The sequence below is a fragment of the Urocampus carinirostris genome, chromosome 2 (genome assembly GCF_059441175.1).
Source record: "Urocampus carinirostris isolate Australia breed hairy pipefish chromosome 2, RoL_Ucar_1.0, whole genome shotgun sequence".
Lineage (NCBI taxonomy): Eukaryota > Metazoa > Chordata > Actinopteri > Syngnathiformes > Syngnathidae > Urocampus > Urocampus carinirostris.
Genome location: NC_142350.1, coordinates 921814 through 946653, shown reverse-complemented (window position 1 = coordinate 946653; position 24840 = coordinate 921814). Strand labels below are relative to the sequence as shown.

At 43.3% G+C, this 24840-nt stretch overlaps 2 protein-coding genes across 12 annotated transcripts in view; one reads left to right on the top strand and one right to left on the bottom strand.

Moving 5' to 3' along the window:
* LOC148370557 (regulating synaptic membrane exocytosis protein 2-like) overlaps positions 1 to 6889 on the top strand; it is a 34512-nt gene extending 27623 nt beyond the window's left edge. For 8 of the 10 annotated variants that reach the window (XM_088328207.1, XM_088328211.1, XM_088328212.1 and 5 more), the window contains 9 exons: positions 158 to 183; positions 247 to 338; positions 417 to 524; positions 1135 to 1313; positions 1408 to 1543; positions 1611 to 1723; positions 1790 to 1891; positions 2031 to 2170; positions 2228 to 6889. In XM_088328207.1, the coding sequence (XP_088184333.1) occupies positions 158 to 183; positions 247 to 338; positions 417 to 524; positions 1135 to 1313; positions 1408 to 1543; positions 1611 to 1723; positions 1790 to 1891; positions 2031 to 2170; positions 2228 to 2419 (1088 nt within the window). In that variant the 3' untranslated portion in view covers positions 2420 to 6889. Of the gene's footprint in view, positions 1 to 157; positions 184 to 246; positions 339 to 416; positions 525 to 1134; positions 1314 to 1407; positions 1544 to 1610; positions 1726 to 1789; positions 1892 to 2030; positions 2171 to 2227 lie in introns of those variants that run through there. The other 2 variants (XM_088328205.1, XM_088328214.1) reach the window with 2 other exon arrangements.
* lrp12 (low density lipoprotein receptor-related protein 12) lies at positions 3965 to 20125 on the bottom strand. Of its 2 annotated transcripts, none has more exons than XM_088328215.1 (12): positions 19884 to 20125; positions 19683 to 19751; positions 18828 to 18878; positions 18629 to 18764; positions 18361 to 18563; positions 14365 to 14612; positions 14101 to 14250; positions 13821 to 14042; positions 10805 to 11071; positions 9702 to 9904; positions 6905 to 7037; positions 3965 to 5145 (listed from the first exon to the last, which is right to left on the bottom strand). In XM_088328215.1, exons 1-12 carry the CDS (start codon positions 19933 to 19935, stop codon positions 4345 to 4347), a joined length of 2535 nt encoding a protein of 844 aa, XP_088184341.1. In that variant the 5' UTR covers positions 19936 to 20125; the 3' UTR covers positions 3965 to 4344. The 2 variants fall into 2 exon arrangements, with proteins under 2 accessions (XP_088184341.1, XP_088184342.1); XM_088328216.1 differs by having other exon boundaries at positions 20030 to 20111.
* Between the last annotated feature and the right edge of the window lie 4715 nt (positions 20126 to 24840).

The following is a 24840-nucleotide window of genomic DNA, read 5'->3' as shown; positions in this document are numbered from 1 at the left end:
CTAATTCCTAACCCATTCACCATCACTCTCTAATCCTAACCCCCTTACCTCTAACTCAACCCCTCTACCCTAACTTGCTACAACCCTTACTCTATAACCCTCTAAAACCCTAACGCTAACTCTAAACTCCAAACTATCCAATCCTTTTGTGTGTTAGCAGGAACCATTACGGATCCAGAAAAGGTGAGGACCCACAAAATATGACTTGATTGGGAGATGATATGACTGGTGGGGCTTGGTGGACAGACTCAGGACAGGCTGTCGCTGAAGTCTTCTCTCAGCAACCTGAGTGACTTTTTGGCCGAGTCCCCGGTCTTGGCTCTTCCCCCGATCCAAAGGTAAGGGGGCCTGCTATGGTGGGCGTGGCTTCGGTTTCCTTGAAATTTTCTCCAGTTGTCCTCTCATTGGCCGACTAGCCTTGGGGAAAGTCCAGAGGCCTTGTCAGAGGGATCAGTGGAAACGACCACACTGCAGGGTGGTGATTCTGTGGATGAAGGAGAGGAGGAGGAGCTAGAATCGTCCAAGTAAGTGACAGAGTTGCACCTTGGGCAGGCCCAACCTTCACTCGACAATATGGCAGGACAAAATATGCAATGAGTGGGGGGTTCACTCTTTGGCACTAAGACAGACAAATTACTTAGGAGATCCTCCTTTAAGGGTGCACCACACATTTAAAATGGAGTGGCTTTGACTTTCTTCCCTGTAAAGTTCGGCCTGAACTTTGGGCTAGTTCTTTTATCCTATATGCTTGCTATACTGAAAATAAGAAGCCGGAGGCATATTCTCGCATAACTATTTCACGGATCCTTTAACCGCATGGGTCATTGTGGCACCAATGAGGATGCAACTCTGGACAGCTTTCTCCAATGTTGACGGTTCCTGGACTGCTTTTGGGTTGTGGCAAAGTTGGCCCCACCTTTCCTTAACTATATACTTGATGCTAAAAAGTTTGAATAAACAGCTCTGGAGCCTTTTTCAGAATGATGCGGGAGAAGTCGTTCTTATCTTTAATAGTGCCTAGTCTTATACTGTCTTAGCTACAGGGGTGGGGAAGGGATGGCGAGTCACCCTCACACATGTCCTCCTTAATCATCCTGTCCTGAGTTTTTAACCATACTTTGATTTTATCTCCAGGGCACTGGGTGCCACACCAGCCAGCAAGTCAGCAGCTGTGGGCGGCGACATTTGCTCGCTGAGCCGCAACGATGATGACGACGACGACAAGAAACGGCGATCCAGTCTGAGCGCCCGTGTCAGGGGAATGGTTGGCCTGGGAAAGAAGAGTCAAAATACTTCGCAGCTCAATCCGGAAGGTCAGTTGGGCGAGTGTGAAACCGCTGCCAAAGGTGGGACATCCGCCCCCACAATTCTTAGCGAGGCTAGAAAGTGACTGCTGGCTGTCTTTAGAGGAAGAGAAGAAGAAGAAGGTGGTGAGGTTGCCGGTTCAGAGGAGCGTGGAAATGGGACTGGCAGTGGAGTTCAAGTCTCGCTTTACCCGTCAGCCCAGCCGCGATCCTGACGCCGAAGACCCCAAGCCCGGCGCGTAAGAGTCCCACATTGGAGGCTGCCTGACCACAGGAATCCTCACCTGGTTATCCTTTGCATTCCAGGTTGATCTTTCCAGGAGTCAAGTTGGCCACAGACAAACATTTCACCGGCTTCCTGGACGGCTTAGGCCCGGCCCAGTTGGCCGGCAGGCAGACCCTGGCCACGCCTCCCATGGGTACCGGCCAATCAGGACTAAACTGTGTAAATGCCCAATTAAAAGTCCTGCTTTTGTGCTGCTCAGGTGACATCCAGATTGGGATGGTCTACAGGAAGGAGCGGCTGGATGTGGAGGTGATCCGGGCCAGGGGGCTTGTGGGAAAACAGGGAAACAAGAACACGCCCGGTAAGATTTCCTTAAGTTTGATTTTAAAGCAGGGGGGGGTGACGTTTTTAGAGGGAGGCAAGCTCTTTAAAATGGGGAAGATGTGAGGTCAAGCACAATCCTGTTTAGTTGTCGGTTTCATGATAAATGGTTGTGGCAGCCGCCTACGTAAAGGTCTACCTGATGGACAATGGCAAATGTCTGCTGAAGAGAAGAACCCGTCTGTCCCGAAAGACGCTGGACCCGCTCTATCAACAGCAGCTGCAGTTCGAAGAGAACCCAGAAGGAAAAGTTCTACAGGTAAGATGTGGACATTACGAAGTATTGCTGCCATTAATGTCGCGCTTGTTTACGCAGATCATTGTTTGGGGAGATTACGGCAAGATGGACCACAAATCCTTTATGGGTGCTGCTCAGGTTCTGCTGGATGACCTAGACCTCTCGGTCATGGTGATTGGCTGGTTCAAGCTGTTTCCGTCCACGTCTCTGGTAGACCCTGCTTTGGCCCCACTCACCAACAAAGAGACTGAGGGCAGCACTGGGCTCTAACACGAGGAACAAAAATGGATCCTTTCCTGACAGCCAATGTGTGGACATTACGTGTGGCCAAGACTCTGGCTGACTATTTCTTTCCTGTTAGCAAATGTTGAAGTCTGAAAGCTTGTTCTACTAATGCAACGCAAGTGTTTTGGCCTCGCTGACCAACAAAAAGACTGACGGTGGTGTCAATTGTAGAGCGCTGAAATTGCAAAGTTGGTGTCGTCGTGGCCAATTGACCTATGGCTAAGCCCTGCTTCCTTTATTCACTCGGACAAACATTCGCCATTCTGTGAAGAGCATTCTGGCAAGTGTCAGAGTCTGGGAGATTTGGCAGGAGACAATTGATGCTTTTTGGAGCCAGAAAGATCACATATCATCTTTCAGTCACCAAAAGGCTTGGGAAAGGGTAAAAAAAAAAATACACCCTGTCGCCAAGCCTCCTACAGGGTACCACGGAGCATATCTGCATGTACCCCATGTACATCATCTTAAAGTTTAAAATGTAAGAAAAAGCACCAAAAATGAACAAAAACAAACATGTTTGCAAACTCACGAGGACAGGCTGATTGTTACTATCTGCAATAGAAACCAGCTGGTCAAATACCTCTCCAGGCTGTAAGGGCTAGTGTGTTTTGCTTAACCAGATTGTGTTTATGTGCCAGTTGGGCACCCAATGGGGCAACATTAGCAAGAAACGTACAATTTTTAAAACTTTCACCGTTTTGACTTTCAGCACGCTTGGCAAATAAACATACAAAACTTGAAGGGGAAAAAAGGCTTACACAAAATGAAATACACGGAATATGAACTGCGTAAATTGCAAGAGATCATTTTGATCGGCTGTCTCAAACCTACGGCGTGGAGGCCAATTGTAGCCCTCGAGATGATAGTTTGAGGCCCCTGCCCTATTACATGAACTATGATATAAACGTCCATGTTTTAAAACATGGATCGTCAAGAAGTGTGCATTTATTTTACATAACATGAGGTTAATTTTGAGGGATCTGACTCATCTTGCTCAAATCCTTTTCTTCTATGACCCCAGTAGTTTTCTTTTCAAGCTTTCAACTTTTTCCTTGCTTTTGTCATTTCTCTTTTGAAATTGTTATTTGGCTTTTCCCCTTTCTTAATGTTTCACTTTTTTAAAAATAATTTTGTCTTTGCAAAAGGCTGGGCAAAAAAATCAAGACGAAATTGTGCTTTCTAGTCACTTTCTCTGTATTCATGTGCTTTTTTGCGGTTGCAGAACAAAATTAGGGGTCAAATACACATTCTCCCTTTCATTTACGTTCAAATTATATATTCATTTCTAACTGATTAATTTTTTTATATCGTATTTTGTGTAGCGTATTAAAAAATAGAGAACAGTGAAAAACCCAATTCGGCCCAACCTCAACACTAGTTCTGATGCCCCCTGAGTAAATTGGGTCGAAGACCTCTGATTTTGATAGAATCAATGTGTAAATGATCTGATCAAGTTAAAGTTGAACCTTTAGGTGAAAAGGTTTGAAAAGATGTTTGATTCACTCATTGAGCCAAAAAAGTAACCAAAAAGTCCTTAAAACATTTAATTATTGAGGAAGGAGAAATCATCAGTCATGTATGTCAGAGAACACCACAATTTGAATAACAATAAATAGTCAAAGTACCAAAACTCCAGACACACCAATAATACTGATGGCTCATTAGCATTACATCAAGGAGCTAGCTTTCTTATGAAAGCATTTACGTCACATCTTGTAGCCCAAAGCTATTTGGCTGCCTTTAAGTCCACACTGAGGGCACTTTTTGCAGACAAATACCAACTTAAGTGTAGCTGCAAGGGTCCCAGGAGAACAACACAATTGTTTACTGGAAAAGATTAACCAATACGAGGAAGGACATGTCTGTCCAATCCCGACGGTGCCTCTGTTTGTTACTGTGCAACTGTCGAGCTAGCAAACTTGAATCAGTTCATCGTCGCTGCTCTCGGTTTTGCCTCCCGCTTCCAGACACAAATCAGGGATCCGAGCTGTGTGGACTTTGCCGCAGTGTTCGCAAGCTCCGCCCCCGCCCGTCCTTGCACCAATCGGACGTGGGACCCCTAGAAGGGGTTGGCGAATCTCCCCGAACGAAGAGTCTGGTTCCGGCACCAAAAGCTCTTCGTCTTGGTCCATGCTCCCTCGCCGCTCACTAGTTTCGACCCCATCCCTTTCTGTATCCGGATGGTGTAGGGGACTTTGATTGGTCAAAGTCTGAGGTGGCCGACCACTCGTGATGAAGTTTCTGGCCAGACGTTGCAGATTGTGGCTCAGGCGACGCAAACTGGAGGCGGGTACATCTGATCGGATACTGGGACGCTCTACATCCATACTGGCCGGTTCCCTGGCCAAAAACGTCCCGCTGGTACTGGATTGGACGAGACCGGACGCTCTGTTTGCGGAGGCTGCAAAGACGGGCACTGAACTAGGAGTTGGAGTCTTGCGTGGTAGGGGGGCTACCGGGTCGCCCAGGGCCACGGGGCACCTCTCGCTTTCTGTATCCGTGTCGTCGGAGTCCAGGGACACGGAACTGGCTGTCCCGCCGCCATCCTCAATGTCAGCCGAGACCAAAGCCAGAGACCCGGACTGGCGAATACGAGAAAAGCTGAAGAGGCGGCCCCAAAGGCTGCCTCGCCGACCGGCGGATGACAAGCGGAACGAGGTGAATCCTAGCTGAGAACGCACTGCCAGACGAAGGTTTTCCAGAACAGACGCCTGACGGAAAAAACAGATAAGTTGCCGGGCTGCTACAATCAAATGGCCTTCAAAGAGTTCTCGTAATATCTTTTTCATGGCCAAATTCAAGCACATTATTTTAATTGCTTTTAAGGCCAATTTCTCCAGTTTGAAGGAAAAAAATCCAGCGCTGATCAATGACTAAAATAAAGTTGCTATATTTTGTGCTATTTTGAAAGGTTACAATCTACCATCTTTTTGTTTCAATAGGCTGTTTAAAAAAACTTGCATGAAATCTGCTATTCTGCTTCAACCATGCAGCTTGGCTACGTCACACTTGTTTTCAAACATAGAAAGGGTTCTATAGGTGTTGGGTAATAATAGAGTTCAATACGGAAGACAAAAAAAAGTACTGTAGCTATAAAAAGCAGAAATTTGAAGTCATTTTAAGGTTATTGATGGGTCCGAAGCAGAGTGCATTCAATATGTCAATCTTTAGAGACTTGATTTTTTGCTTTTTGTTTTCCTTATTCAAATGTATAATTTTTAAGTGTTATTCGAAGATCTGTGTCTAAATTGGTTAGAATTGTAAATAGTTTAAAAAAACTTTTTACATTTGATCATGTAATTAACACTGAAAAGTTTATTTTTGAAATTTTGATTTTATTGTTTTCAGGTTTTTTTCTTGTTGTTCAACGTTAACTCTGTTCATTTTGTAAAAATCTAACATTTATAAATTATTGTAGATCTGTGAATGTTTTAATTTATATTTCAAGTGTTTTGCAGGGATCATCTGCAAATGAAATGAAAACATGAAATTACTAAGGGATTTGTTGCATGATGTTTTATTATTATTGATTATATATCATTTAAAAAAAACCTGAGTAAAGGTTTGGGAGCAGAAAGAGTTGGCCCAATAAACATGGCAATGGCAACAATTTCAAGCACATTTTACTCAAAATTCAGTCACACACACCAGGACACTACCCCTAGACTGTCCACCCAGCGGTGTCTCACAAACTTCTATGGGAGACACTGGTCCCATTCATGTAAGTGCATCCCATGCAAAACATGGAATGATTTATTACGGATTGATTTCTTTTTAGATGCACTCTTAACATTTTAGATGTTATTTTGTTTAGCGAATTTTGAAAAGAAATATTTGAGAAAAGCTAAATGACTTTAGATTTGGTGGCCCGCAAGTCAATTGAGTTCGGGACCCCTATGCTAAAACAAACCTTTACACTGTAATCTCCAGTCGCAAATTTCGAGCCAAAAGAAATCCTGAAAACAGTCTAATTGCACTACCAGAAAAAATAGAAAAACTAAAGAAGTTAATGTAAAGCACAGTCAGATTTACAAATAAATTAACCATCTTTTCCTCATTTGATTGACCGAGCAATAAAGTAATATATAAACTGTAGCGTACAAAAAAAGGTTTTATTGTCATATGGCTTGTTGCTGCTGTTATCTGCTCTTGCTTTGTCATTCAGTGTCACTCACTTTCCAAATCTGTTCATGCAAGCTTTTAAAGTTTTCCACCTTCACCTGAGCAACTCCAGCTCTTGGCTCTGAGTTTATATGTAAGTTCGCTCCGAATGTATCCAACTCACTTGGTCTTTTGTTGTGGCTTGCTGGGATTAATATAAGTATTCATGTCTCGTTAGATAAAATTCTGTACATTTTGATGAATTTTACTCGTTATTTTTTTGTTGTGCTCTGTACAGCCCTTTGAGACTTTTTGTGAAAAAGAGCTGTATAAATAAATATGACTTTCTTTAAACGTAGCTTGGTCAACCTGAGTGCCGGAGCATGCAGGGAAATCCTCCACGGGTGGAATCAAGCCCTGAGCGATCAGCTGACCGTAGGAGGGCGGGGCTTCCCTTCTCAGAAGCTCCGCCTCTACTCTGGACAACTGCGTCTCGAAGGACCTAAGGCGGCAATGTCAAACATAGGGCCCACAGCCCGGATTAGGCCCACAAATTGATTTTATTCAGCCTTAAATATGTCCACTGGATATTGCCACATCTGTATTTGCTGACTACCATTTATCAAATGTAGAACATTTCCAATTTTATTTGAGATGAAGTAGAAGTGATGGTCCTGCTCTACCTCTCTCTCTCACTCTCAATCTTTTTCTCTCTCTTCCATCTTGCTTTCTTTCCATTCTTCTCCTTCTCATTTGTTTTTCCTTTAATCTCCTATCCCTCTTTCTTTCCAACTTTCTAACTCTCTCCCTTGTCCTTTTCCATTCTTTCTTTCTCTCTCTCTTCCCCTCTATATCTCTTATTCTCGCTGTCAGCTTTTCTCTTTCCCGCCTACCCTGTTTTTATCTTTCATTTTCTCTCTTGCTCTTTCTCCCTCACATTCTCTTTTTCTGTCTCTTTCCACCATTCTCTTTTTCTTTGTTTGCGCTTTCTGTATTTTATCTTCTGGAATTGCAACTTTTTAAACCTGTATCGCAAATTCGATACAATTTTCAATTTTAAAAGAACAGTGCATTTTCTGTGCTAGTTTTGTTTTGGGGAGAATTTAAACATAAGAGATGACGTTATTACCAACTGAGAGTATACGACTATAAATGGTCTTTATTGTCAGTATAAAAAAGTACATCTGAGGGCTTCTACTCTTAATGCAAGGAAGCGGCTGGCTAGTTACACGCGAGCTTCTGCAGGACAAAGACTAGGAACCTTCCCGTGGTGTCCTGCGAAGGGTTCTCTCCTGGGGGAGCCTTACGAATCCAACTCAATCCACTCAGACTCGCTCTCTCTTTCTTTCTTGGTCCTCTCTCTTTCTTTGTCTCTCCTTTTCTCTCTTCCCCCTTTACACTCTTGTCTCATTTTCTCCATCCCTCTCTTTCCCATTCTCTCCCCACCTCTCTCACTCTTTCCTCCCCTTTTGCATTTTACTCTGTCCGTGTTTCTCTCTATCTGTCCCTCCCTTTCTCTTTCTTCTACTCTCCTCTGTTCTTCTTAGGGCGGGCGCCTTCGAGAGCAACCCTGGCCCCCAGTCCAAATGCCAGTGGTGCTTTCGAACCATTCTGCGACCACACCCTAATCACCTGTACTACCTGCCCACGGGGCTTCCATAAATCATGCACCGGCCTGTCCGAACGTACTAAGGACTTCAGAGGCTTCGTTTGCTTGGGTCACACCCCGTCAGGCCTTGCGGCACAGGACAGTCGCAGCCCCCTCTCCTTCTGAGAACTACGGAGCCTCCCACGAGCGAGTTTAGCGCTACTAAGGATTACCTTAGGCGCCTTGAGTGACTTAACGACGACGACTTCTGCAAGGTATGATAAAACTACAAGTCACGAATGTTGCGCTTTTTCTTTCTATTGCTTTATCCCTTTTTTCTCTCATACTCTTCTTTCTCTCTCTCTAGCCCTTTCTCTCTTCCTAGCTCTTTCTCCATCTCTCCTCAGTTCTCTCTTTCCCACCTCTACTTTTTCTTTCCCTCTTGCTCTTTCCCCTTTTTTGACCTTTCATCGCTCTTTCTTTCACTCTCAATTTTTCTCTAACTAGCTCCCTTTCTTTCCTTCTCGCTTTTCCACTTCATCTGTTCCTCTGCCTTTCTCATTTTCCCTCTCTTTCTCTCACAATCGTTTTTCTCCCCCCCTTTTCCCCTTCTCCGGCTCCCTTTTCTTTTCTGTGGCTCTTTCTCCATTTCTTAACTTTTACCGCTCTCACTCTTTCTTCCCCCCCTCCAACTTGCTCTCTCTTCATTTGTCACTATTTTTTTTTCATTCTCTTTCTCTTTTTCTATGAATAATAAAATGGTAGAAGGGCGGCTTTTATATAGCGCTTTTCAAGACTTCCCAAAATGCTTTACACATTCTCACTCACACCGATAGCGGCGTCAGCCTACCTGTTTATCAGGGGCATGATGGGTTTAGTGTCTTGCCCAAGAACACTTCAACATTAAACCTGGGGGAGCCGGGAATTGAACCTGCGACCACTTGGTACAGAGAAAAGCGCACTACCTCCTGACAACTGCCGCCCTTTCTCTCACTATTTCTATCTCCCCCTTTCTCTCATTTTCTCTCTCTTTTGCTCTTTTCATCTGTCACCCTTACCTTCTTCCTAGCTTTTTCCTTTTCTTATCAGATCTGTCGCTCTTTCCCCTTTCTCTAAATCTCTGAATTTCTTTCTCTTTCTCCCTTTCTTTCTTGGTCTCACCATCCTTCTCCTTTTTTATCGCGGTCTTTCTCCCTCTCTCACCTTTCGTCGTACTTAGTTTCCATTTCTCTTTCTCAGTCTTGCTCTTTTTTCATTTTTTGCCATCTTTCTTTCTCTTACTCTCCTCTGCCTTACTTTCCTCTTTCTCCCACTCCCTTTCTTTCTCTCTTGTTACCTTTCTCTCATTTCCCTCATTCTTTTTAAATCATAATTTAATTATGAGCCTTTGTAAGATCACAGCCTTAAAATTAATTCACACTTTTTATGACATTGATTTACTAGTCTGGCCCCCATGAGTGCTTTTACTACAAAGTGGTCCCTGAGATGAAATGAGTTGGACACCTCTGACCTAGGGCAAGCCAGATGCATCTGACTGCAAACAGAGGACGGAGTTGGCATAGGCGGAATCGTGCTCACCTTCGTTCAAACATGCGCAGCGAGTAAAGTTTGCAGGTGCAACCCAGCGCGATGACCAATAGGAGGCCACAAACCAAGCTCCCAATCACAGCGGCCGTGATCACCCGAGTGGGCACCACCACCGGGCAACTCTCTTCGTCGCTACCGTCTCCACAATCATCCTGGGCGTCGCATACCCAAGACTCAAAAACGCAACGGTTGTTCTGAAAACACAAGACGGCGCCACAGGTTACTCTCAGGAAGGACCCACAGGCACCAGAGGTAAGATTATAAGCCCAAATCCGAGCCCGACCCCAATTTTGGCTCAGGTTGGGCTTAAAATACAAATCTTTAACTTGGGCTTGTAAATCATATTGGAAAAGCATTACTACACAAGGCTTTACGGAAAATTAACATTTGAGTAGTTGAGTATTAATAATCGCTGGCCCAAATCAGTGGTTTAACTTGAATGCCTGTTCCTGTGTTATCTCATTATCACACCATTTTTACTCATGATGCCAGAAACACTGATTAGCATAGTGCATTTTGATAAGTTCAACAGTCAAAAGTCTCTCTTCTTCTTCAACTGTGCCTCGGAAATGTTGCGGTTTAATATGTATGTATATGTATGACAGCTATTTTGTTGAAAGGCTTTGTTTCTGTTTTTCACTAAGTTATTAATGCGCAGGTAAAGAAGTAGAAATACCATTTAACCTATTAGAATGCCCTATGCAAAACAGTGTCTCTGGCACTGTGAGTAAAAATACTGTAATAATGAAAACATCTAATTACTTTTCTTATGTCAACTGTATTAGTCATTTAGCGGTTAAGTGTAATGACTCTCACAGATTCCCACTGCATCCAATGTTTTGCACTTGTTTTTGGATTGATCAATAATTGCACGAATATGGTTGTATTCAGTAAAACATTGTGTAGTAACACACACATAAAAACCTTTGCATTTTTAATCTTATCGACCGCAGTCCAGGTATATAAGGCGCACCAGATTATAAGGTGCACTTTTCTATTAGTGGCTAAATTTTTGCCTAATAGTCCTGAAAATATGGTAAATGGTTGTGCTCAGGCTGGATATTCAAGGCCAGATCTTAACTCTAATAGTGCACCTTGCAATGGAAGTTCCCGGGCTGGCAGAAGAGGCAGTTCTTCTCGTCGGATCCGTTAGGGCATCGATTCTGGTAGTTGCAGCGGTCCGAGCGAGGGTAGCAAGCTCCGTTGCGGGAGCAAGGGAATTCGTTGCCTTGGCAGGCCGAGCAGTTGGCCTCGTCGCGCCCATTAAGGCAGTGCCAGTAACCGTCGCAGCGCTGCTGATCTGTGTAGCAGCCCCAACTTCCCCCGCAGGGAAGTTCCCAGGGTAAGCAGAAGCCGTCGACCTGGAAGGGTGGAGCCAGGATTAAAGAAACCAGGACCAAGCCACGAGGGAGGTTATCTTAAGACCTTGTGTCAAGCCACTGGTGTTGAATATTTTGCTTTTGGTGTCAGGTGTAAAGAGGTAGACTTTTTTTGGATGGCGTCGAGTATCAAAAATGTTGCCAAATTCCTCAAGTGTGTGCAGCACCAAGGAAATTGGCAAACTGCCCTTTTCCGTAAAGCATGCACTTAGATACAAAACGCGGTAATGACGTCTCAAATCAGTTCAGATGCCCTTTTAGAGGATAATTCAGTTAATATCCATTACACATGACATATAATACATGACATGAGCCAAACAGGAAGTTTGACGCTACTTGATTCATTATTTAGCTAGCATTAGTGCAGGGGTCGGGAACCATTTTGACCCAGAGAGCCATAAAAGCAAATTATTTTGATTTTGGTTTTTTGAAAGTCATACCATGTAATTTAAGACAAATTTCAGCAAAACTGCTAATCCCGCTCATCAGCCAAAATCTAATATTTCAGTGCATTTTATTTCTAAGACATTAGATTATCATTCAAAATATATGAAAAAAAGATGAGTCCTGTGTCCTACATCAACAAATATACCACTTTAATCACGTCACCCGCTAGCAAATACTTCGATCGTTGGGGCTCATTTTGACCTTTATTGTTTTCATAAATAATGGTTTCAAAGCAAGGTGCGAGCAGAGTTATTTTATAAAAATGTCACAAAATACTGCAAACGATAATACTGACCTTTGGTGCAGACGGTGCTGAGTGCATAGCTCTGCCCACCACTACTGTTCACCAAATAAAATTGCTCTGTGTGCTTGTCTGGCAATCCTGGCTGGCGGTTTTCATCATAAAGCTTCTCGACAGTGAACCTAAATTGTTAATTGAGGCTTCTATATTATGGATTCCTCAGCGACTTACAGCCAAAATGGGGTCTGTTGGTGTGACACCTTGACTGTAAACTGTAGTGGGGACTATGCTCTTTCTATACTGGACCAAACAAACCACTTTAATGGCAACACATGAGCCATGCACGCACTAGACTTGAGTCTGCGCTTTTCAGAATTTAAAGGCTTTGCATGAGATTTGACAAATGTAATTTTATCCCTGAGCCATATGTACTCATGAAAAAGAGCCATATATGGCTTACCAGCCATAGGTCCTGGACCTCTGCATTAGTGGCTCTCAACAGTCATGTATACCAAATACATCCAAATTGAACAATAGTGGAAGTTAAAAGTCTCCCACACCAGTTTCCTTCCGGTATCATCCAAGTTATTTTTCAGTCACTAGGATTCCCTTTAATCTTTGAGGAATGATGACAAGCAATTTATATTTGCTCTATTACTACGAGAACCTACAATGACAACAACTCAAAAATATATCCTCTGATTTCTGTGTTCCAAACTGGTACCATGGTTGCACTGGCACTGTCGTCTAGAATTAGAGCTTACATTTTATGGCACGCAGCTTTCATTCGCGTTTTTGTCCGATGTAGGAAATATGTGCTCGTCTATGTCATAACCAATGCTCCCTCTAAGCTGCACGCGTGCACAATTGCGCACTGCTCGCGCAATTGCGCACTGCTGTACAATTGCGCACTGCTCGCACAATTGCGCACTGCTGTACAATTGCGCACTGCTCGCACATTCTCAGCGCACAAGAAAATCCGTCCAGCGCAATCTTCCCTCTAAACTGCGTGTGTGTTTCTAAAGTTTTTTTGAGAACTGGCTTCTTCGGCTCGGCTCACTAAAAGGAACCGGCTCTTTCGGGTCCTAAACGGCTCTTCAGGTTGTTTTTGCTTCTTTCATCCCTATATGACCAAATATTATGTAAAATTATGCACAAAATGACTTAAAGGAAGGGGGAATAGAACAAAAAAGAAAAAAAATACCAAAATAAAAAAGTAGTGTAAAGCTGAGAAAGAAAACAAAGGGTAGAGAGAAAAGAAGGAAAAATTAAGAAAAAATACAGAAAAAAAGAAAAAGAAACAAAGGAAAAAAGTAAATAGAGAACAAAAAGAAAAAGTAACAGCTAGGAAAAAATACACACACGATGAGATTTTTTTTAAAAGGGATTAAAAAAAAACAGGGAAAAAGTAGAAAAAGTTTGTGTTGCATTCAAATTATTTCCAATTATACCAAGTCAATCTTGTTGCCAACATTGTACTTCCACAAAAAAAATTTGATTAAATACAGTTCTGTACCGTGCAACTGACTAAATAAGCCCCCAAAAATGTTAGTAGTATGCGAAAAAAGATACCAGGAAAAAAAAGAAATGAAAGTCTTGTAAAAAAAAAATGTTGTAAAAACAATGACGTTTGTAGGCCGTACAACCTTTGCAATAATACATTAGTCAATTCATTCAAAAGTGAACATTTTTTTGGCATTGCCGGAAACTCAGCAAAATGTAACTTGATGTCAAGTTTTGGACATGTTTGATAATGACTCAGTTGCCACACGTGGGATTGCCGTTGCTCACTGTTGTTTCAAGTGTTGCTCACCGACTTTGTGTGAACACTCAGACCCGTGGAAAATTAGAGGGAACATTGGTCATAACTATCTGACAGTGTAAGTAGATATTTTGACAAGTCACATGAAAACATGTGAAGTAAACAACTTTGAGTAGAAACTGCTTTAGGGGTACAGAACCACAGCGCTCTTGGTGTTCTGCAACAATAAGTGTCAATGCTAAATTCCCGGGGTGGTTAGTTCCACGAGAGTGGGTCCTTACCTGGTACGTGGCGTTGAACCCCCTAGCAGCATTTATCTTGTCGGCGTAGAAATGAACCCGCAATTGTCCAGAAGACGAAACCACAGCCAGCATGGATCTGGCGTCGAAAGCTGTCAGGACTTTCAGGAGGCGCCGCGGGTTCTCGTCCAGGCCATCGTACACCTTCACATAGTCGCCATAACCTGTTCCATCGAGCTTGAAATCCATGAAGCGCAGGATGACCTGTAGGACAGACAGCATTTGTGAACAAAAGCTTCGGGACCTCAAAGCTCGTCCTTACCTTCCTGTGATCTCCTGTGTCGATTAGCCAGGTGCAGTTGCTTCCCGGGGGGTAAAAATCCGGATAGTTTGGAGAACTGAATGAACCGTAGAAGTTCTGGAGCCGTTCTCCACAAGTGACTGCTTCGCAGTCCATCTCGTCGCCCAGGTCCTGAAATAAGCGTCCAGAAGAGGGTCAAGGCTCAGAACCGGAGGCTAAGTCCAAGAACCAAGTGTCAAGCCCAGGAACGGGGTCATGAGTTCGAGCGACCGCTACTGCCCCTACCTGGCAATCGATGCTGCCGTCACAACGCAGGCTGTGAGGCAAGCAGGTGTAGATCCGAGTGTAGCGGGATAAGCAAGGGAACTGGTCCAGACCACAGGGCTGGAAAGAGAAGGGCGAGTCTACACAAAGACGTTCATCCGAGTTGTCTCCGCACTCGTCCATGGTGTTGCAACGCCACCAGTCAGGAATGCACTTGCCGTTGGAGCAGTGGAACTGGTCTGCCTCGCAACTGGACGCGTCGGGCTTGCCTGGGCGGCCGCAAAAACCCAGTAACCCGTGTGAGAACAAGCATGGATTGAGCGCATACTGACCAAAGCAATACTGACGAAGAATGTAGACATTGTGACCAAGCTGAGACGAATTATAATCGCAAAGAGGTTATAGGTGCAGATGGCGATTTTGAAAACTGACACACTCCCACGCTAACCACTGTTGAATGAGGTTGTGATCCTTAAAAGGATAGCCGAATTCTAAAACATACAAAATGCTAGAATATGGTACATGTTATTTGGATAATATTTTTGGTACATTCTAATTACTTTCCGAGAAAATGCATTTTGAAGACCGTCTGTCTCGTCTTAGACATCCTGAGCTCTGATGTCATGTGAAGAACAGCACCATAGCAAGCCAGTCACCATATTGGTTCACATGTTAATTAGTCAAAGAAGTTTTGAGTGTGTTAAGACAATTTTCGGTAGTTTTTGTGGAGAATGCCAAGGCGTTGTTCACAGGTAGGTGCAGCAATGGTACAACAAATGGCGAGCGGCCAAAATGGGGCAAACTGGCAACAATAACACACAGTGAGGTAATAAGGGGCTAAACCAGCCGGGACACGGCAGGCTAGCCGGCTGCTAATAACGGTAAAAAACGGGAGGCATGCAGTAGACAGTCAGGATATCCGGGAGCCAACAACAACAAAAAAAAAAAAACGATTACGTCAACAAACACAAACTCAGCTGTGAATATACCAAATGATCATGGCAGACTAACCGGATACTGTAGACAAACCTGGACCGATCGGCAGAAAAATGTGAGGCTGGCTGACTAAAAATATGCAGTAAGCAGCCAAGATAACTAGGAGCTAACAACAACAACAAAAAACGGTTATGGAACAAACACGGAGCCAGCCAGGGGAAAAAAACAATAAGCATTGCAGGCTAGCCAGCTAACCGACTACTAACGGGGCGAACCTGGAAGCTTTCGGGAGCCCGCACGCCAGAAAGGAAGCTTTCTGGACAATGTTATAGGGGTGGGACAATAGGCTATGGACATAATCTGATTGTATCACGATACTAAGGTCCCGATTCGATTTGTATTACAATTTTCGATAATTTAGATTCTACAAGAATTGTGATTTGATATAATTGATGATAGTGATTTAGTTTTCTTTTCTTCAAAACAAGCAACTTAAGTCATACACTACTGGGACAATAAACCATGAATTACGGATGCACGATTAACCGAAATTGAAATCGATGTAACACAGTGTGACAGTGTAACCGCAAACCAGTTTTTTTCAAGGATTCATAGTTCCAGTTTGTGGGGACCTGGCTCTAGTGTGTAGCTTGCAAGCCGCTCTCCTAATTGTTTTCTTACTCTGAAAGGAATAGCCCTCCAATTTCGTTGTCCTTTTGTAATGACAATAAAGACCATTTATTCAACTGCAATTCTGTTTTTTGTCCATATATAGTTGATATTTTATTAAAATCATATACCGTATTTTCCGCACTATAAGGCGCACCTAAAATCTGTTTTTTTTTTAAAGCTGACTATGCGCCTTATGATCCGGTGCGCCTTATATATGGATCAATATTGAGCCGCGACAGGTCTCGCAACTTACGGTAAGCAGCCACCGACTCCATTTTTCGCGTAGAAGAAGTGCACTGTGCATACTGGGAAATATTAAACAACGATTCTCTTTTATTTGTGCGTTTGTATAAAGAGCCTGAAATGGCTCCTATTAAGAGACACGCTTACAACGCAGAGTTTAAACTCAAGGCGATCAGTCACGCAGTAGAACACGGAAATAGAGCAGCAGCAATTCAAACAATGCAGAAGAAGAATTCGAGGGATTCGTGGATGAGGAGCTGATAGAGTGAGCTTTATGTTTTTCTTTTGTGTGTTTACATTTTAGTTATTATGTTATTGCTTTATTGCTGTTGTTTTGCACTTGTTATTGTTTTTGCACATTACGAGTGTCACTATATTGCGATTGCGCTAACGTTTAATTTACCATAACAGTATCAGACGTTTTTTTGCGTGTTGACTAAATGGAGGAAAAGTAAAATGTCATGCCTTGCTGTTGTTCAAAGATGTTAAAGATGTGTCACGAAAATGCTTTACCTCAGATAATAATAAAACAGCCGTTTATAAATTTTGGGAGTGAACGGAGTTGTGGAAAGCTTGTTTCTTATCTATTAATAAAGTTTGACTGACCTATCTGACTGTTTTGTTGACATTCCCTTTAGCGCGGCACCGTCTAATGGTTGCATAACGTAACTACAGCCTCTACTGTAGCGCCTTATAATGCGGTGCGCCTTATGTATGGAAAAAGTTTTAAAATATATCACTCATTGAAGGTGCGCCTTATAACACGGTGCGCCTTATAGTGCGGAAAATACGGTACTCTCTGTCTCGAAGTACGTCATCTCAAGTTATGTTTGCATGTCACTATGTTTACTTTGTCCCTGGAAAAAAAAACTAGCACAGAAAATGCACTTTTCTTTTCAAATCGAAAATCACATCGAAATTGCAATTTAGGTTTGAGAAATTGCAATTCGTTTTTTTTTTTTTTTTTCAGAATTGTGCAGCCTTACCATGAATGATGTTCAAACAGTGCAAATGAGTCAAATTTATGGGCACCGGCCTGAATTCCCGTTGACCACTTTCTTCCTTCATTTTCAACTTCTATTTGCTTTCCCGCATTTTTAGTACTGGATATGATGTCACAAAATTGGATTCCGGGGAGAAATGTTGATTTTAAAAATGGCCAAAAATAAACTCACGATCCATACATAAATCGATTTTTATGTCCCACCCCTACAATATTATATTAATTGCAATTCACCAGGCAAAAAAGACAAAAGGAAAAGTCACAATCTCATACCTAAAAGGAAGCGAAGGCAAACAAAGAAAGCACGCTGTACACAACAGCAGATACATTTAACGAACACAGCTTTTGAAGATCAAAGTACGCAACTCGGACGATCAGTCAAAGGTACCCAGCGACACTGTAAGCAAAGTTCTAATTACTCCAAGCATAAAGGAGCTCTATGCATTCGCTGATAACTACAATGGTCGTCTGTTTTCAACGGGACGCGCCATTGTTTTGATTCCTCACAGTCTTCCGGTGACGTCATACCTCTAGGGATATAAAGTCAAACTGTCTACTTTGAAAATTAATTTCTCAAGATCTGTGGCGCGTGGAATATTATGGAACATATCTGCATAATTTTGGAAAAGAACACTACACGTTCTGTGCCCAATTAAAAACAAAAGTTGTTTTGCAATTCTTTGAAGTTGCTGGTTCAAATTAGCCTTGAAGGACCAAAATAAGTTTATAGTTTAGTATGCACTAAGGAGGGAACACATCAACGGATTTTGAAATTGCAAGAAGAGCCGGAGAAAACCCTACCCTCAAATAAGGAATACCAAGCTGTTTTAAATGCCCTCCCCTGAGCCCTTTCTTTGTATGAAATATCCTAGGTTACAAAGAGCAGATCCACCATAAAGGATGCATTAATCAAAGGATAGCAACATGATTGGCCTATAGTGACATTGATGTAAAAAGTTAAGAATCAACTTATCAGGTTGACTTCAATGAATCAGCGAAGAACCCTTTAGGAAAGTTTAGAATGATTGCTTATAGAGGGTTTCTGTACAGTCCTCTCCTGTTCTCCTTGCCAGTTCAAATTTTAGTGAAGTCTTCTCTCCTTATTTAGAGCATCTTGTTTATTAACCTCAAGAAAATTGTTGGTTTCGCCTGGAAAAGCTGACCTGTGACGTAGGACAAGCGGAATCCTTTCCCGGTGAGCTGTTCGTCGGATCGGAAATGAATCCAGACGTGATCCTGCGAGGAGACGTAAGGTGAAGGCAGGGTGGAGCCACAAACCCGTAGACCGTCCAGGTTCTTAAAGCTGCTGATGGACATCCAGTCTGACGAGCAGCGATGCGAGCTCTGCAGGTCGAAATCTTGGAAGCTACAGGGAATGGGAAGCTATGTCAGGAGTGCCAAGCAAAGGTTGCAAAAGCGGCTGTGCCGTACCTGATGGTGACCCGCTCGCCAGGTCGGCCTAGGATGTTCCAGCTGCAGTTGAGTCGGGCCGGGTACTGGAAGGGCCACCCGGGGCTGGTGATGACCCCGCTGGATCCTCGGAGGAGTTCCGAAGAGTCGCCGCATGCTGAAAAGAACCGCAGAGTTGGGTTAGGGTCCCGTACCGCCGCCAGTGCTGGGTTAGTGTTACCGTTCGTAAGGCCAGAAACCAACATGCCGTCCTGAGAAAGGGCTGACCGTCCTGCACAGGTGCAAATGGACAGTTTCAGATTTGATGAGAAAACCATGTCACCATCACAAGCCTTGCCTCATTTCACAACATTAATGGCACTGTTACTTTTAAAGGGACACAGTATAATATTTGAACACTGATGTCACTGTATTGTGAAGCTCAACCAAAAACGAGTGCTACAAAAGCACAAGGAAGAATACAAACTACGGAGACTGAAAGTGACCCAAACGCAATATTTTGCTTCTCATTTTTTGACAAGCATTTTTGGATAGAAATAGTTCATTCTTAATGGGGTAGTCTGTTTTATTTGGCCACTACATGTCACTTTATTATGTAGTGTAAACAAAGATGAGTGCTACAAAGCATGAGGAAGAGTGCAAACATTTTTGGGAGTACCTGTATCAGAAAATATGAAAGAAGAAAGAGAATAAGGAGGAAAGAAGAAAGGAAGGAAAATAAGAGCAGAGAAGCAAAAAGTAAGAACAGAGACGGGCAAAACGATACGGAAAGATGAAAAAAGAAAGGCTAAAAGAGAGGGCGAAAGAAGAAAGGAAAAATAGGGAAGAGAGAAAAAACAAGACATGTTTTTGGGGGTATCTTTAGAAGCAAGATGGCCGCCATTATGTCAGCTCCCTCTAGAAGCACTTCATCTTATTGCAAATAATTACCTTTTTTAAATAAAAAGTCATTTTATGGGATGGTGTATTTTTTGCACAGCATTTAAAAGAATATTGTTTTTTGCTAATAAAAGCAGTTTTTGTTTACCACTAGAAGGAACGTAGTACTCCACACTGTCCCTTTAATGTTACTCACCTGCAAAGACCAGCAAGAAGAGCACTGCCTCCATGACGACGTCCAAGGTCACAAAGGAGATGAAGCTAACTGAAAAACAAAAAAAAGTTTCAGCTTTGTGCAGGCTGGCTTTCTAGCTTAGGCTAGGTATCGCTCGCCTATCGAAAGCAAACAAAGAAGGCTTGCTCGCTCCTTTAGCAATGAGCCGACGGTTTCACGCACCGTCGGCCTTCTTGGACACTTTAGCATTATTTAGCATTATTGGGATTAGCATTTTAGGCTAACTCAGTTCCTTTGTCATCGAGTTAAAGTCTTGTAGCGGGGCCTCTTGCTCTTATTTGCGGAAAGAAGAAGTGCCTCCAACCGACCAGCGCGACCATCTGGACGGCGCTCAACGATGTGCGTTTTTGGGACGCAACTGTTGTTTGGTTGCTGGGTGTGTCGTTTGCGAACGGGGTGGCTCGAGTCTTTAAATTAATCATAGGAACCGACTCCTTTCAAAGTGGGGTTTTGTAGTTAAGGAACGTAACGGCTCTATGGGCCAGCTTTTTGAATGGAGACAGGAGCCGACTTTTTTTTTTTTAATTAGTGATGTGTCATTTGCAAACATAACGGCTCCATACCTGTCAACCTGTACGGTTTTGCCATACAAAGTACGTTTTTTTATGCATTTCAAGACGAGTACGACGTACAAGAAAATCTGTACAGAAAACGCTAATTTGTCAATGATGGGTACCATCCGGTACACACCGACTCTCACGAAATGGCAAATCAATCAAGTCAAAGGAGTTCGCTGCAGAAGCCTCCATCTTGGGATTGTTTTTTTTTGTTGCAAACAAAGCAAGCGGTTTGATGCTACTGTGCGCATGCGTCTGCCGCCTGGGGATTTCCCATCATGCATCATTCCGGAAAAAAAAATGGTGTACGATTATTTTGTATTTGCACAGGAAAATACGACGGTTTGTACAGGCATGGAGCCGTGGAGGTTGACAGGTATGCGGCTCTGTGATCTATTTGACGTAAACGATGGGACATGGCTATCTCCTTTCAATGTGTCATTAAACGTAACAGCTCTTTGAAGCCAAAGACGGGAGCTGGCTCCCTCCGAGATAGTGATGTGTCATTCGCAAACTAAGGGCTCTGTAAGCCGACTCTTTCCCGTGACGTTCCCAAACAAGAACACCGACCTCCACGCTTTATTTATGAATGTTTAAATCATTGATAGTACATTTGTTAAAACATGTCGTACATTAATTAAATGGACTGCGGTTTGCCCTTTACAAAAAATAAGCGTAGGGATATTGGTGTTGACGAGTTATAATTAGCTCAGAATCCAACAAGAGAGTGAAAAACCTCAATTGTGTTTTTTCTTGATCACAAAGAGTATGTCATTGTACTGTATCATAGTTTAAGAAGATATTTTTTTCTACTTGACGGATCTTGCCTATCATTGGCTATTTTTGGTCCATGTCAAAAAATAATTTAAAAGGATTATCTATCCATCTATCTATCCATCTATCTATCTACCCTGGTCATATCCCTCGAGAGGGGTTGACCGACAGCAGGACAAACACATATACAAAAACAAAGAAAAGGAAAAAGTAGCAAAAAACACAAAGAAATTGACCATGGCCAACCCAAATGCCCAAACACACAAACACGTTAAGCACCTCGGCACCCAAGTTGGTCATGTTTTCAGCCCTCCAGATGAAACGGGACACAAGAAAGTGGCCATGTCACTCGGGTCAGGGTGACACAACACACTTTTCTGTTCAACAGCAGGGCCCGGCAGCTTTCATGGCCGCATCATACAGGTGCCCTGTCCATCTCTTAGAACAGTGATTTTCAACCACTGTGCCACGACACACTAGTGTGCTGTGAGAAATTATCCAATGTCACTTTTTAAAATGTAAAATTTTACAAAACATTTATGAATCATTTTCTGCAAATATCATGTCATTGTCAAGTGTCTGTGTTGTAAAAATTGGGGGTATTATAAATGATATTGTGATTAAACTGTCAGGAACCAGGAACGGAGACGGGAACCCAGTTGCGTTAGTTTCTTAGTTTTATTGAGAGGGAGACGTAAGCTGGCACCCACGATCCAGTGATCATTGATTGTGGGGAGCAGGTCGCTCGGGACGCAGAAGTGGCACTTCTCTGGTGAGCGAATAGCGGTGTCGAAGAGGGAAAAGCAGGTCGGCTTACCGGGGCGCAGGAGCAGAGACGTGATCAAACAGAAACAGGTTGAAGCCAGGAAACGTACGAGAGTCAAAAACAGGGAGTCAGGTTCGGAAGGCTTGCCTTAGCGGGAGCTGAAGGTTCGCAACGATCGGACGCCGGTAACAGGGAATCGGGGGGTTTAAAAAGTGGCAAGGAGCCAATCAGCGACCAGGGCTGTTGGCGCCACCGGGGCTGCCGCAGGTGTCCCGAATCAGTAATCATGACATAAACATACTGTTCAGTGTCATTTTATTACATTTTTGGTTAGTGGTGTGCCGCAAAATTTTTCCAATGTAAAAACATGCCCTGGCTCAAAAAAGGTTGAAAAACACTGCCTAGAACACATCCAACATCCCACTATCCTTTCAAAACACCTCTCCAGTCATTCCTCTTACCAACAAGAGCTCTAATTTCCACTACATTTAGACCTCTTTCCTCCAGTGCACTCATAACACCAACCATCCATGCCAATCGCGGCCTTCCTCTTGGTCTCCTTCCATTTACTTCTGCTCTGTAAATCCTCTTCAACATTCACTCCTCATCCATCCTCTCCATGTGTCCAAACCAACCTCTCGAATTTCTACATTCTTACTTATCACCTTTACCTTTATACAATGGCACCACACATGCACTGCACCAATCAACAGGAACCACACCACTTAAAAAGCATACATTCAACAAGCGTACTAACCAGTCAATCATAGCAGTGCCACCTTTTTTCAAGCATTCAGCAGTGCAAACATCCAACCCAGGCACCTTCCCCCCTTTCATTTCGTTCACTGCCTCTTGCACGTCCCATTTTTCTGGAAATAAGGACCCATTCGCGTAGACGTACTCACAATTTATTGGGCGAAGAAGAGGAAGGCGCACAATCGATCCGGGAATCGATGGTCGCAGGAGTGGATTAGAAATCCACTCAAAAGATAAGAAAGTCCAAAAAACAAACGGATCAGACCAAAACTAAAACAGGATCAAATACGGGCAGATTCACAGAACTAGGCATTTAACAGGATTTAATAGAAGTCATACATAAGTCTCACATACATTTCACAGAAGTTTAACAAGTATAACAAACGTTCCAGCTAAGCACAGTTCAAAGGAACGCGTCTAAGTACTCCAAAAAGCAATCAGTCAAATGCGTCTCAGCCGGTGTTCATGGGCGGGGCCACCTGGGCGCTGAGACAACCGCGCCAGAATCCGGCGCCACCCGGCTGGGACCAATTGGGCGCCACGGCAACCGCCCCAGACGTGACATCTTCCACAGGCTTCACATTTAAACGACCCAACACGGGCATTCTCCCCATACCACCAATCACCTCGACTCTCACTTCTCTACCATCCTCCCACGTTCTGCAACTCCTCAAAATACCCTGTCCATTTCATCCTGACTGCACTACCACTAACCAGCAATCTACTGTCCCTATCTTTCACTTTCTCTTCCTTTCCAGACTTGCTCTTTCTTACTCTTTTCAGTTATTTCCAGAACACTTTCCTCCTTTCCTCAAAATTCACTCCTATCTTTCGACACCATTCATCATTTGCTTTCCTTTTCGCTGCTTCTACGACCGCTTTTACCAACCTTTTTTTCACTTTATACCTTTCATACGCCTCACCACTCTTATCATGCAGGCCACTCCTCAAAGGCACGTTTCTTCTCTGTCACAGCCTCTGAGACCACATCGTTCCACCATTAACTTCCTTTCCTAATACCTCGACCAACTTTTCTCATTCGACACACTTCTTTCCACACTCTACACATCTCTTCTACTAATCCGTTCATACTCTTCCCCTATCCTCTCTTTAAACTCTCTTTCCTTTTCTGCCTTTTTCAACTCTGACATTTTGACCTCTTCTCTCACACTCTTCCTATAACAAGCCTCAACGATCCATCTGTTCTCAGTTTTCCTTCCACATAAAAATGATCAGACATACCACTCATTTCACCTCTGTAAACATGCAAATATAACAATCTAATTAACATCCCTTTCCTAACCACTACATAATCCATCAGTCTGCCATCTCACCACCATCCACTCTGACTCTGTCCCTCTTTTTAAACAATGTGCTAGCAATCACTAACTTATTTTTCACACATAACACAATCAATTTCTTCCCACTCTTATTTCTTCCTGGTACTCCATATCTACCAACCACATTTTCAACCATTTCATCACCCACCCTAGCATTCAGGTTACCTAGTATTACCACTTTCCACCCCTCTTTTGCACTTGCCAGACATTTGGACAAATCCTTCCAGAACTCCTCTCTCTCCTCAGCACTTCTTTCTGAACCAGGTCTATACGCACTTATGAACATCCATACTTCTACACTTCACTTTAATCGCACCCACATCAATCTCAAATATATCTCTTTACACTCCACCAGTTTTTCCCTTGCTTTCTCATTCACAAGCACAGCCACTCGTTCTCTAGCATGTACACCTGTAACTACAGACTTTTTACCATGCATACCTCCAAGCTGTAATTCACCCTTTCCTTTCATCTTTGTTTCCCTCAAAGCTAACACATCAACCTTCCTTTTAGTCATCATCCTTCCAATGTCCTCTTTCTTCCACTCAGTCGCTTTACTTCCACATCCTCTCACATTTAGTGACCCTATAACTAAGGTTTGCGAGACCTTTCAGTCTCCCACCCCCCTTTCTTTGCTTTGCTGTCTCTTGGGAGTAGAGATAGAGAGGAAAAGATCCCCAGTTCCCTCGCTCCCTCAACTTTTGTTGCCTCTTACAACACGCAGCGGACCACAGTGGGAGGATTCTCACACCTCCCAGGCGGAGAGGCCCCGACAAAAACAGGGAGTCAGGTTCGGAAGGCTTTTCTTAGCGGGAGCTGAAGGTTCGCAACGATCGGACCCCGGTAACAGGGAGTCGTGGGGTTTAAAAAGTGGCAAGGAGCCAATCAGTGAAAGGACACATAGATTTTAAAATACAAAAAAAAAA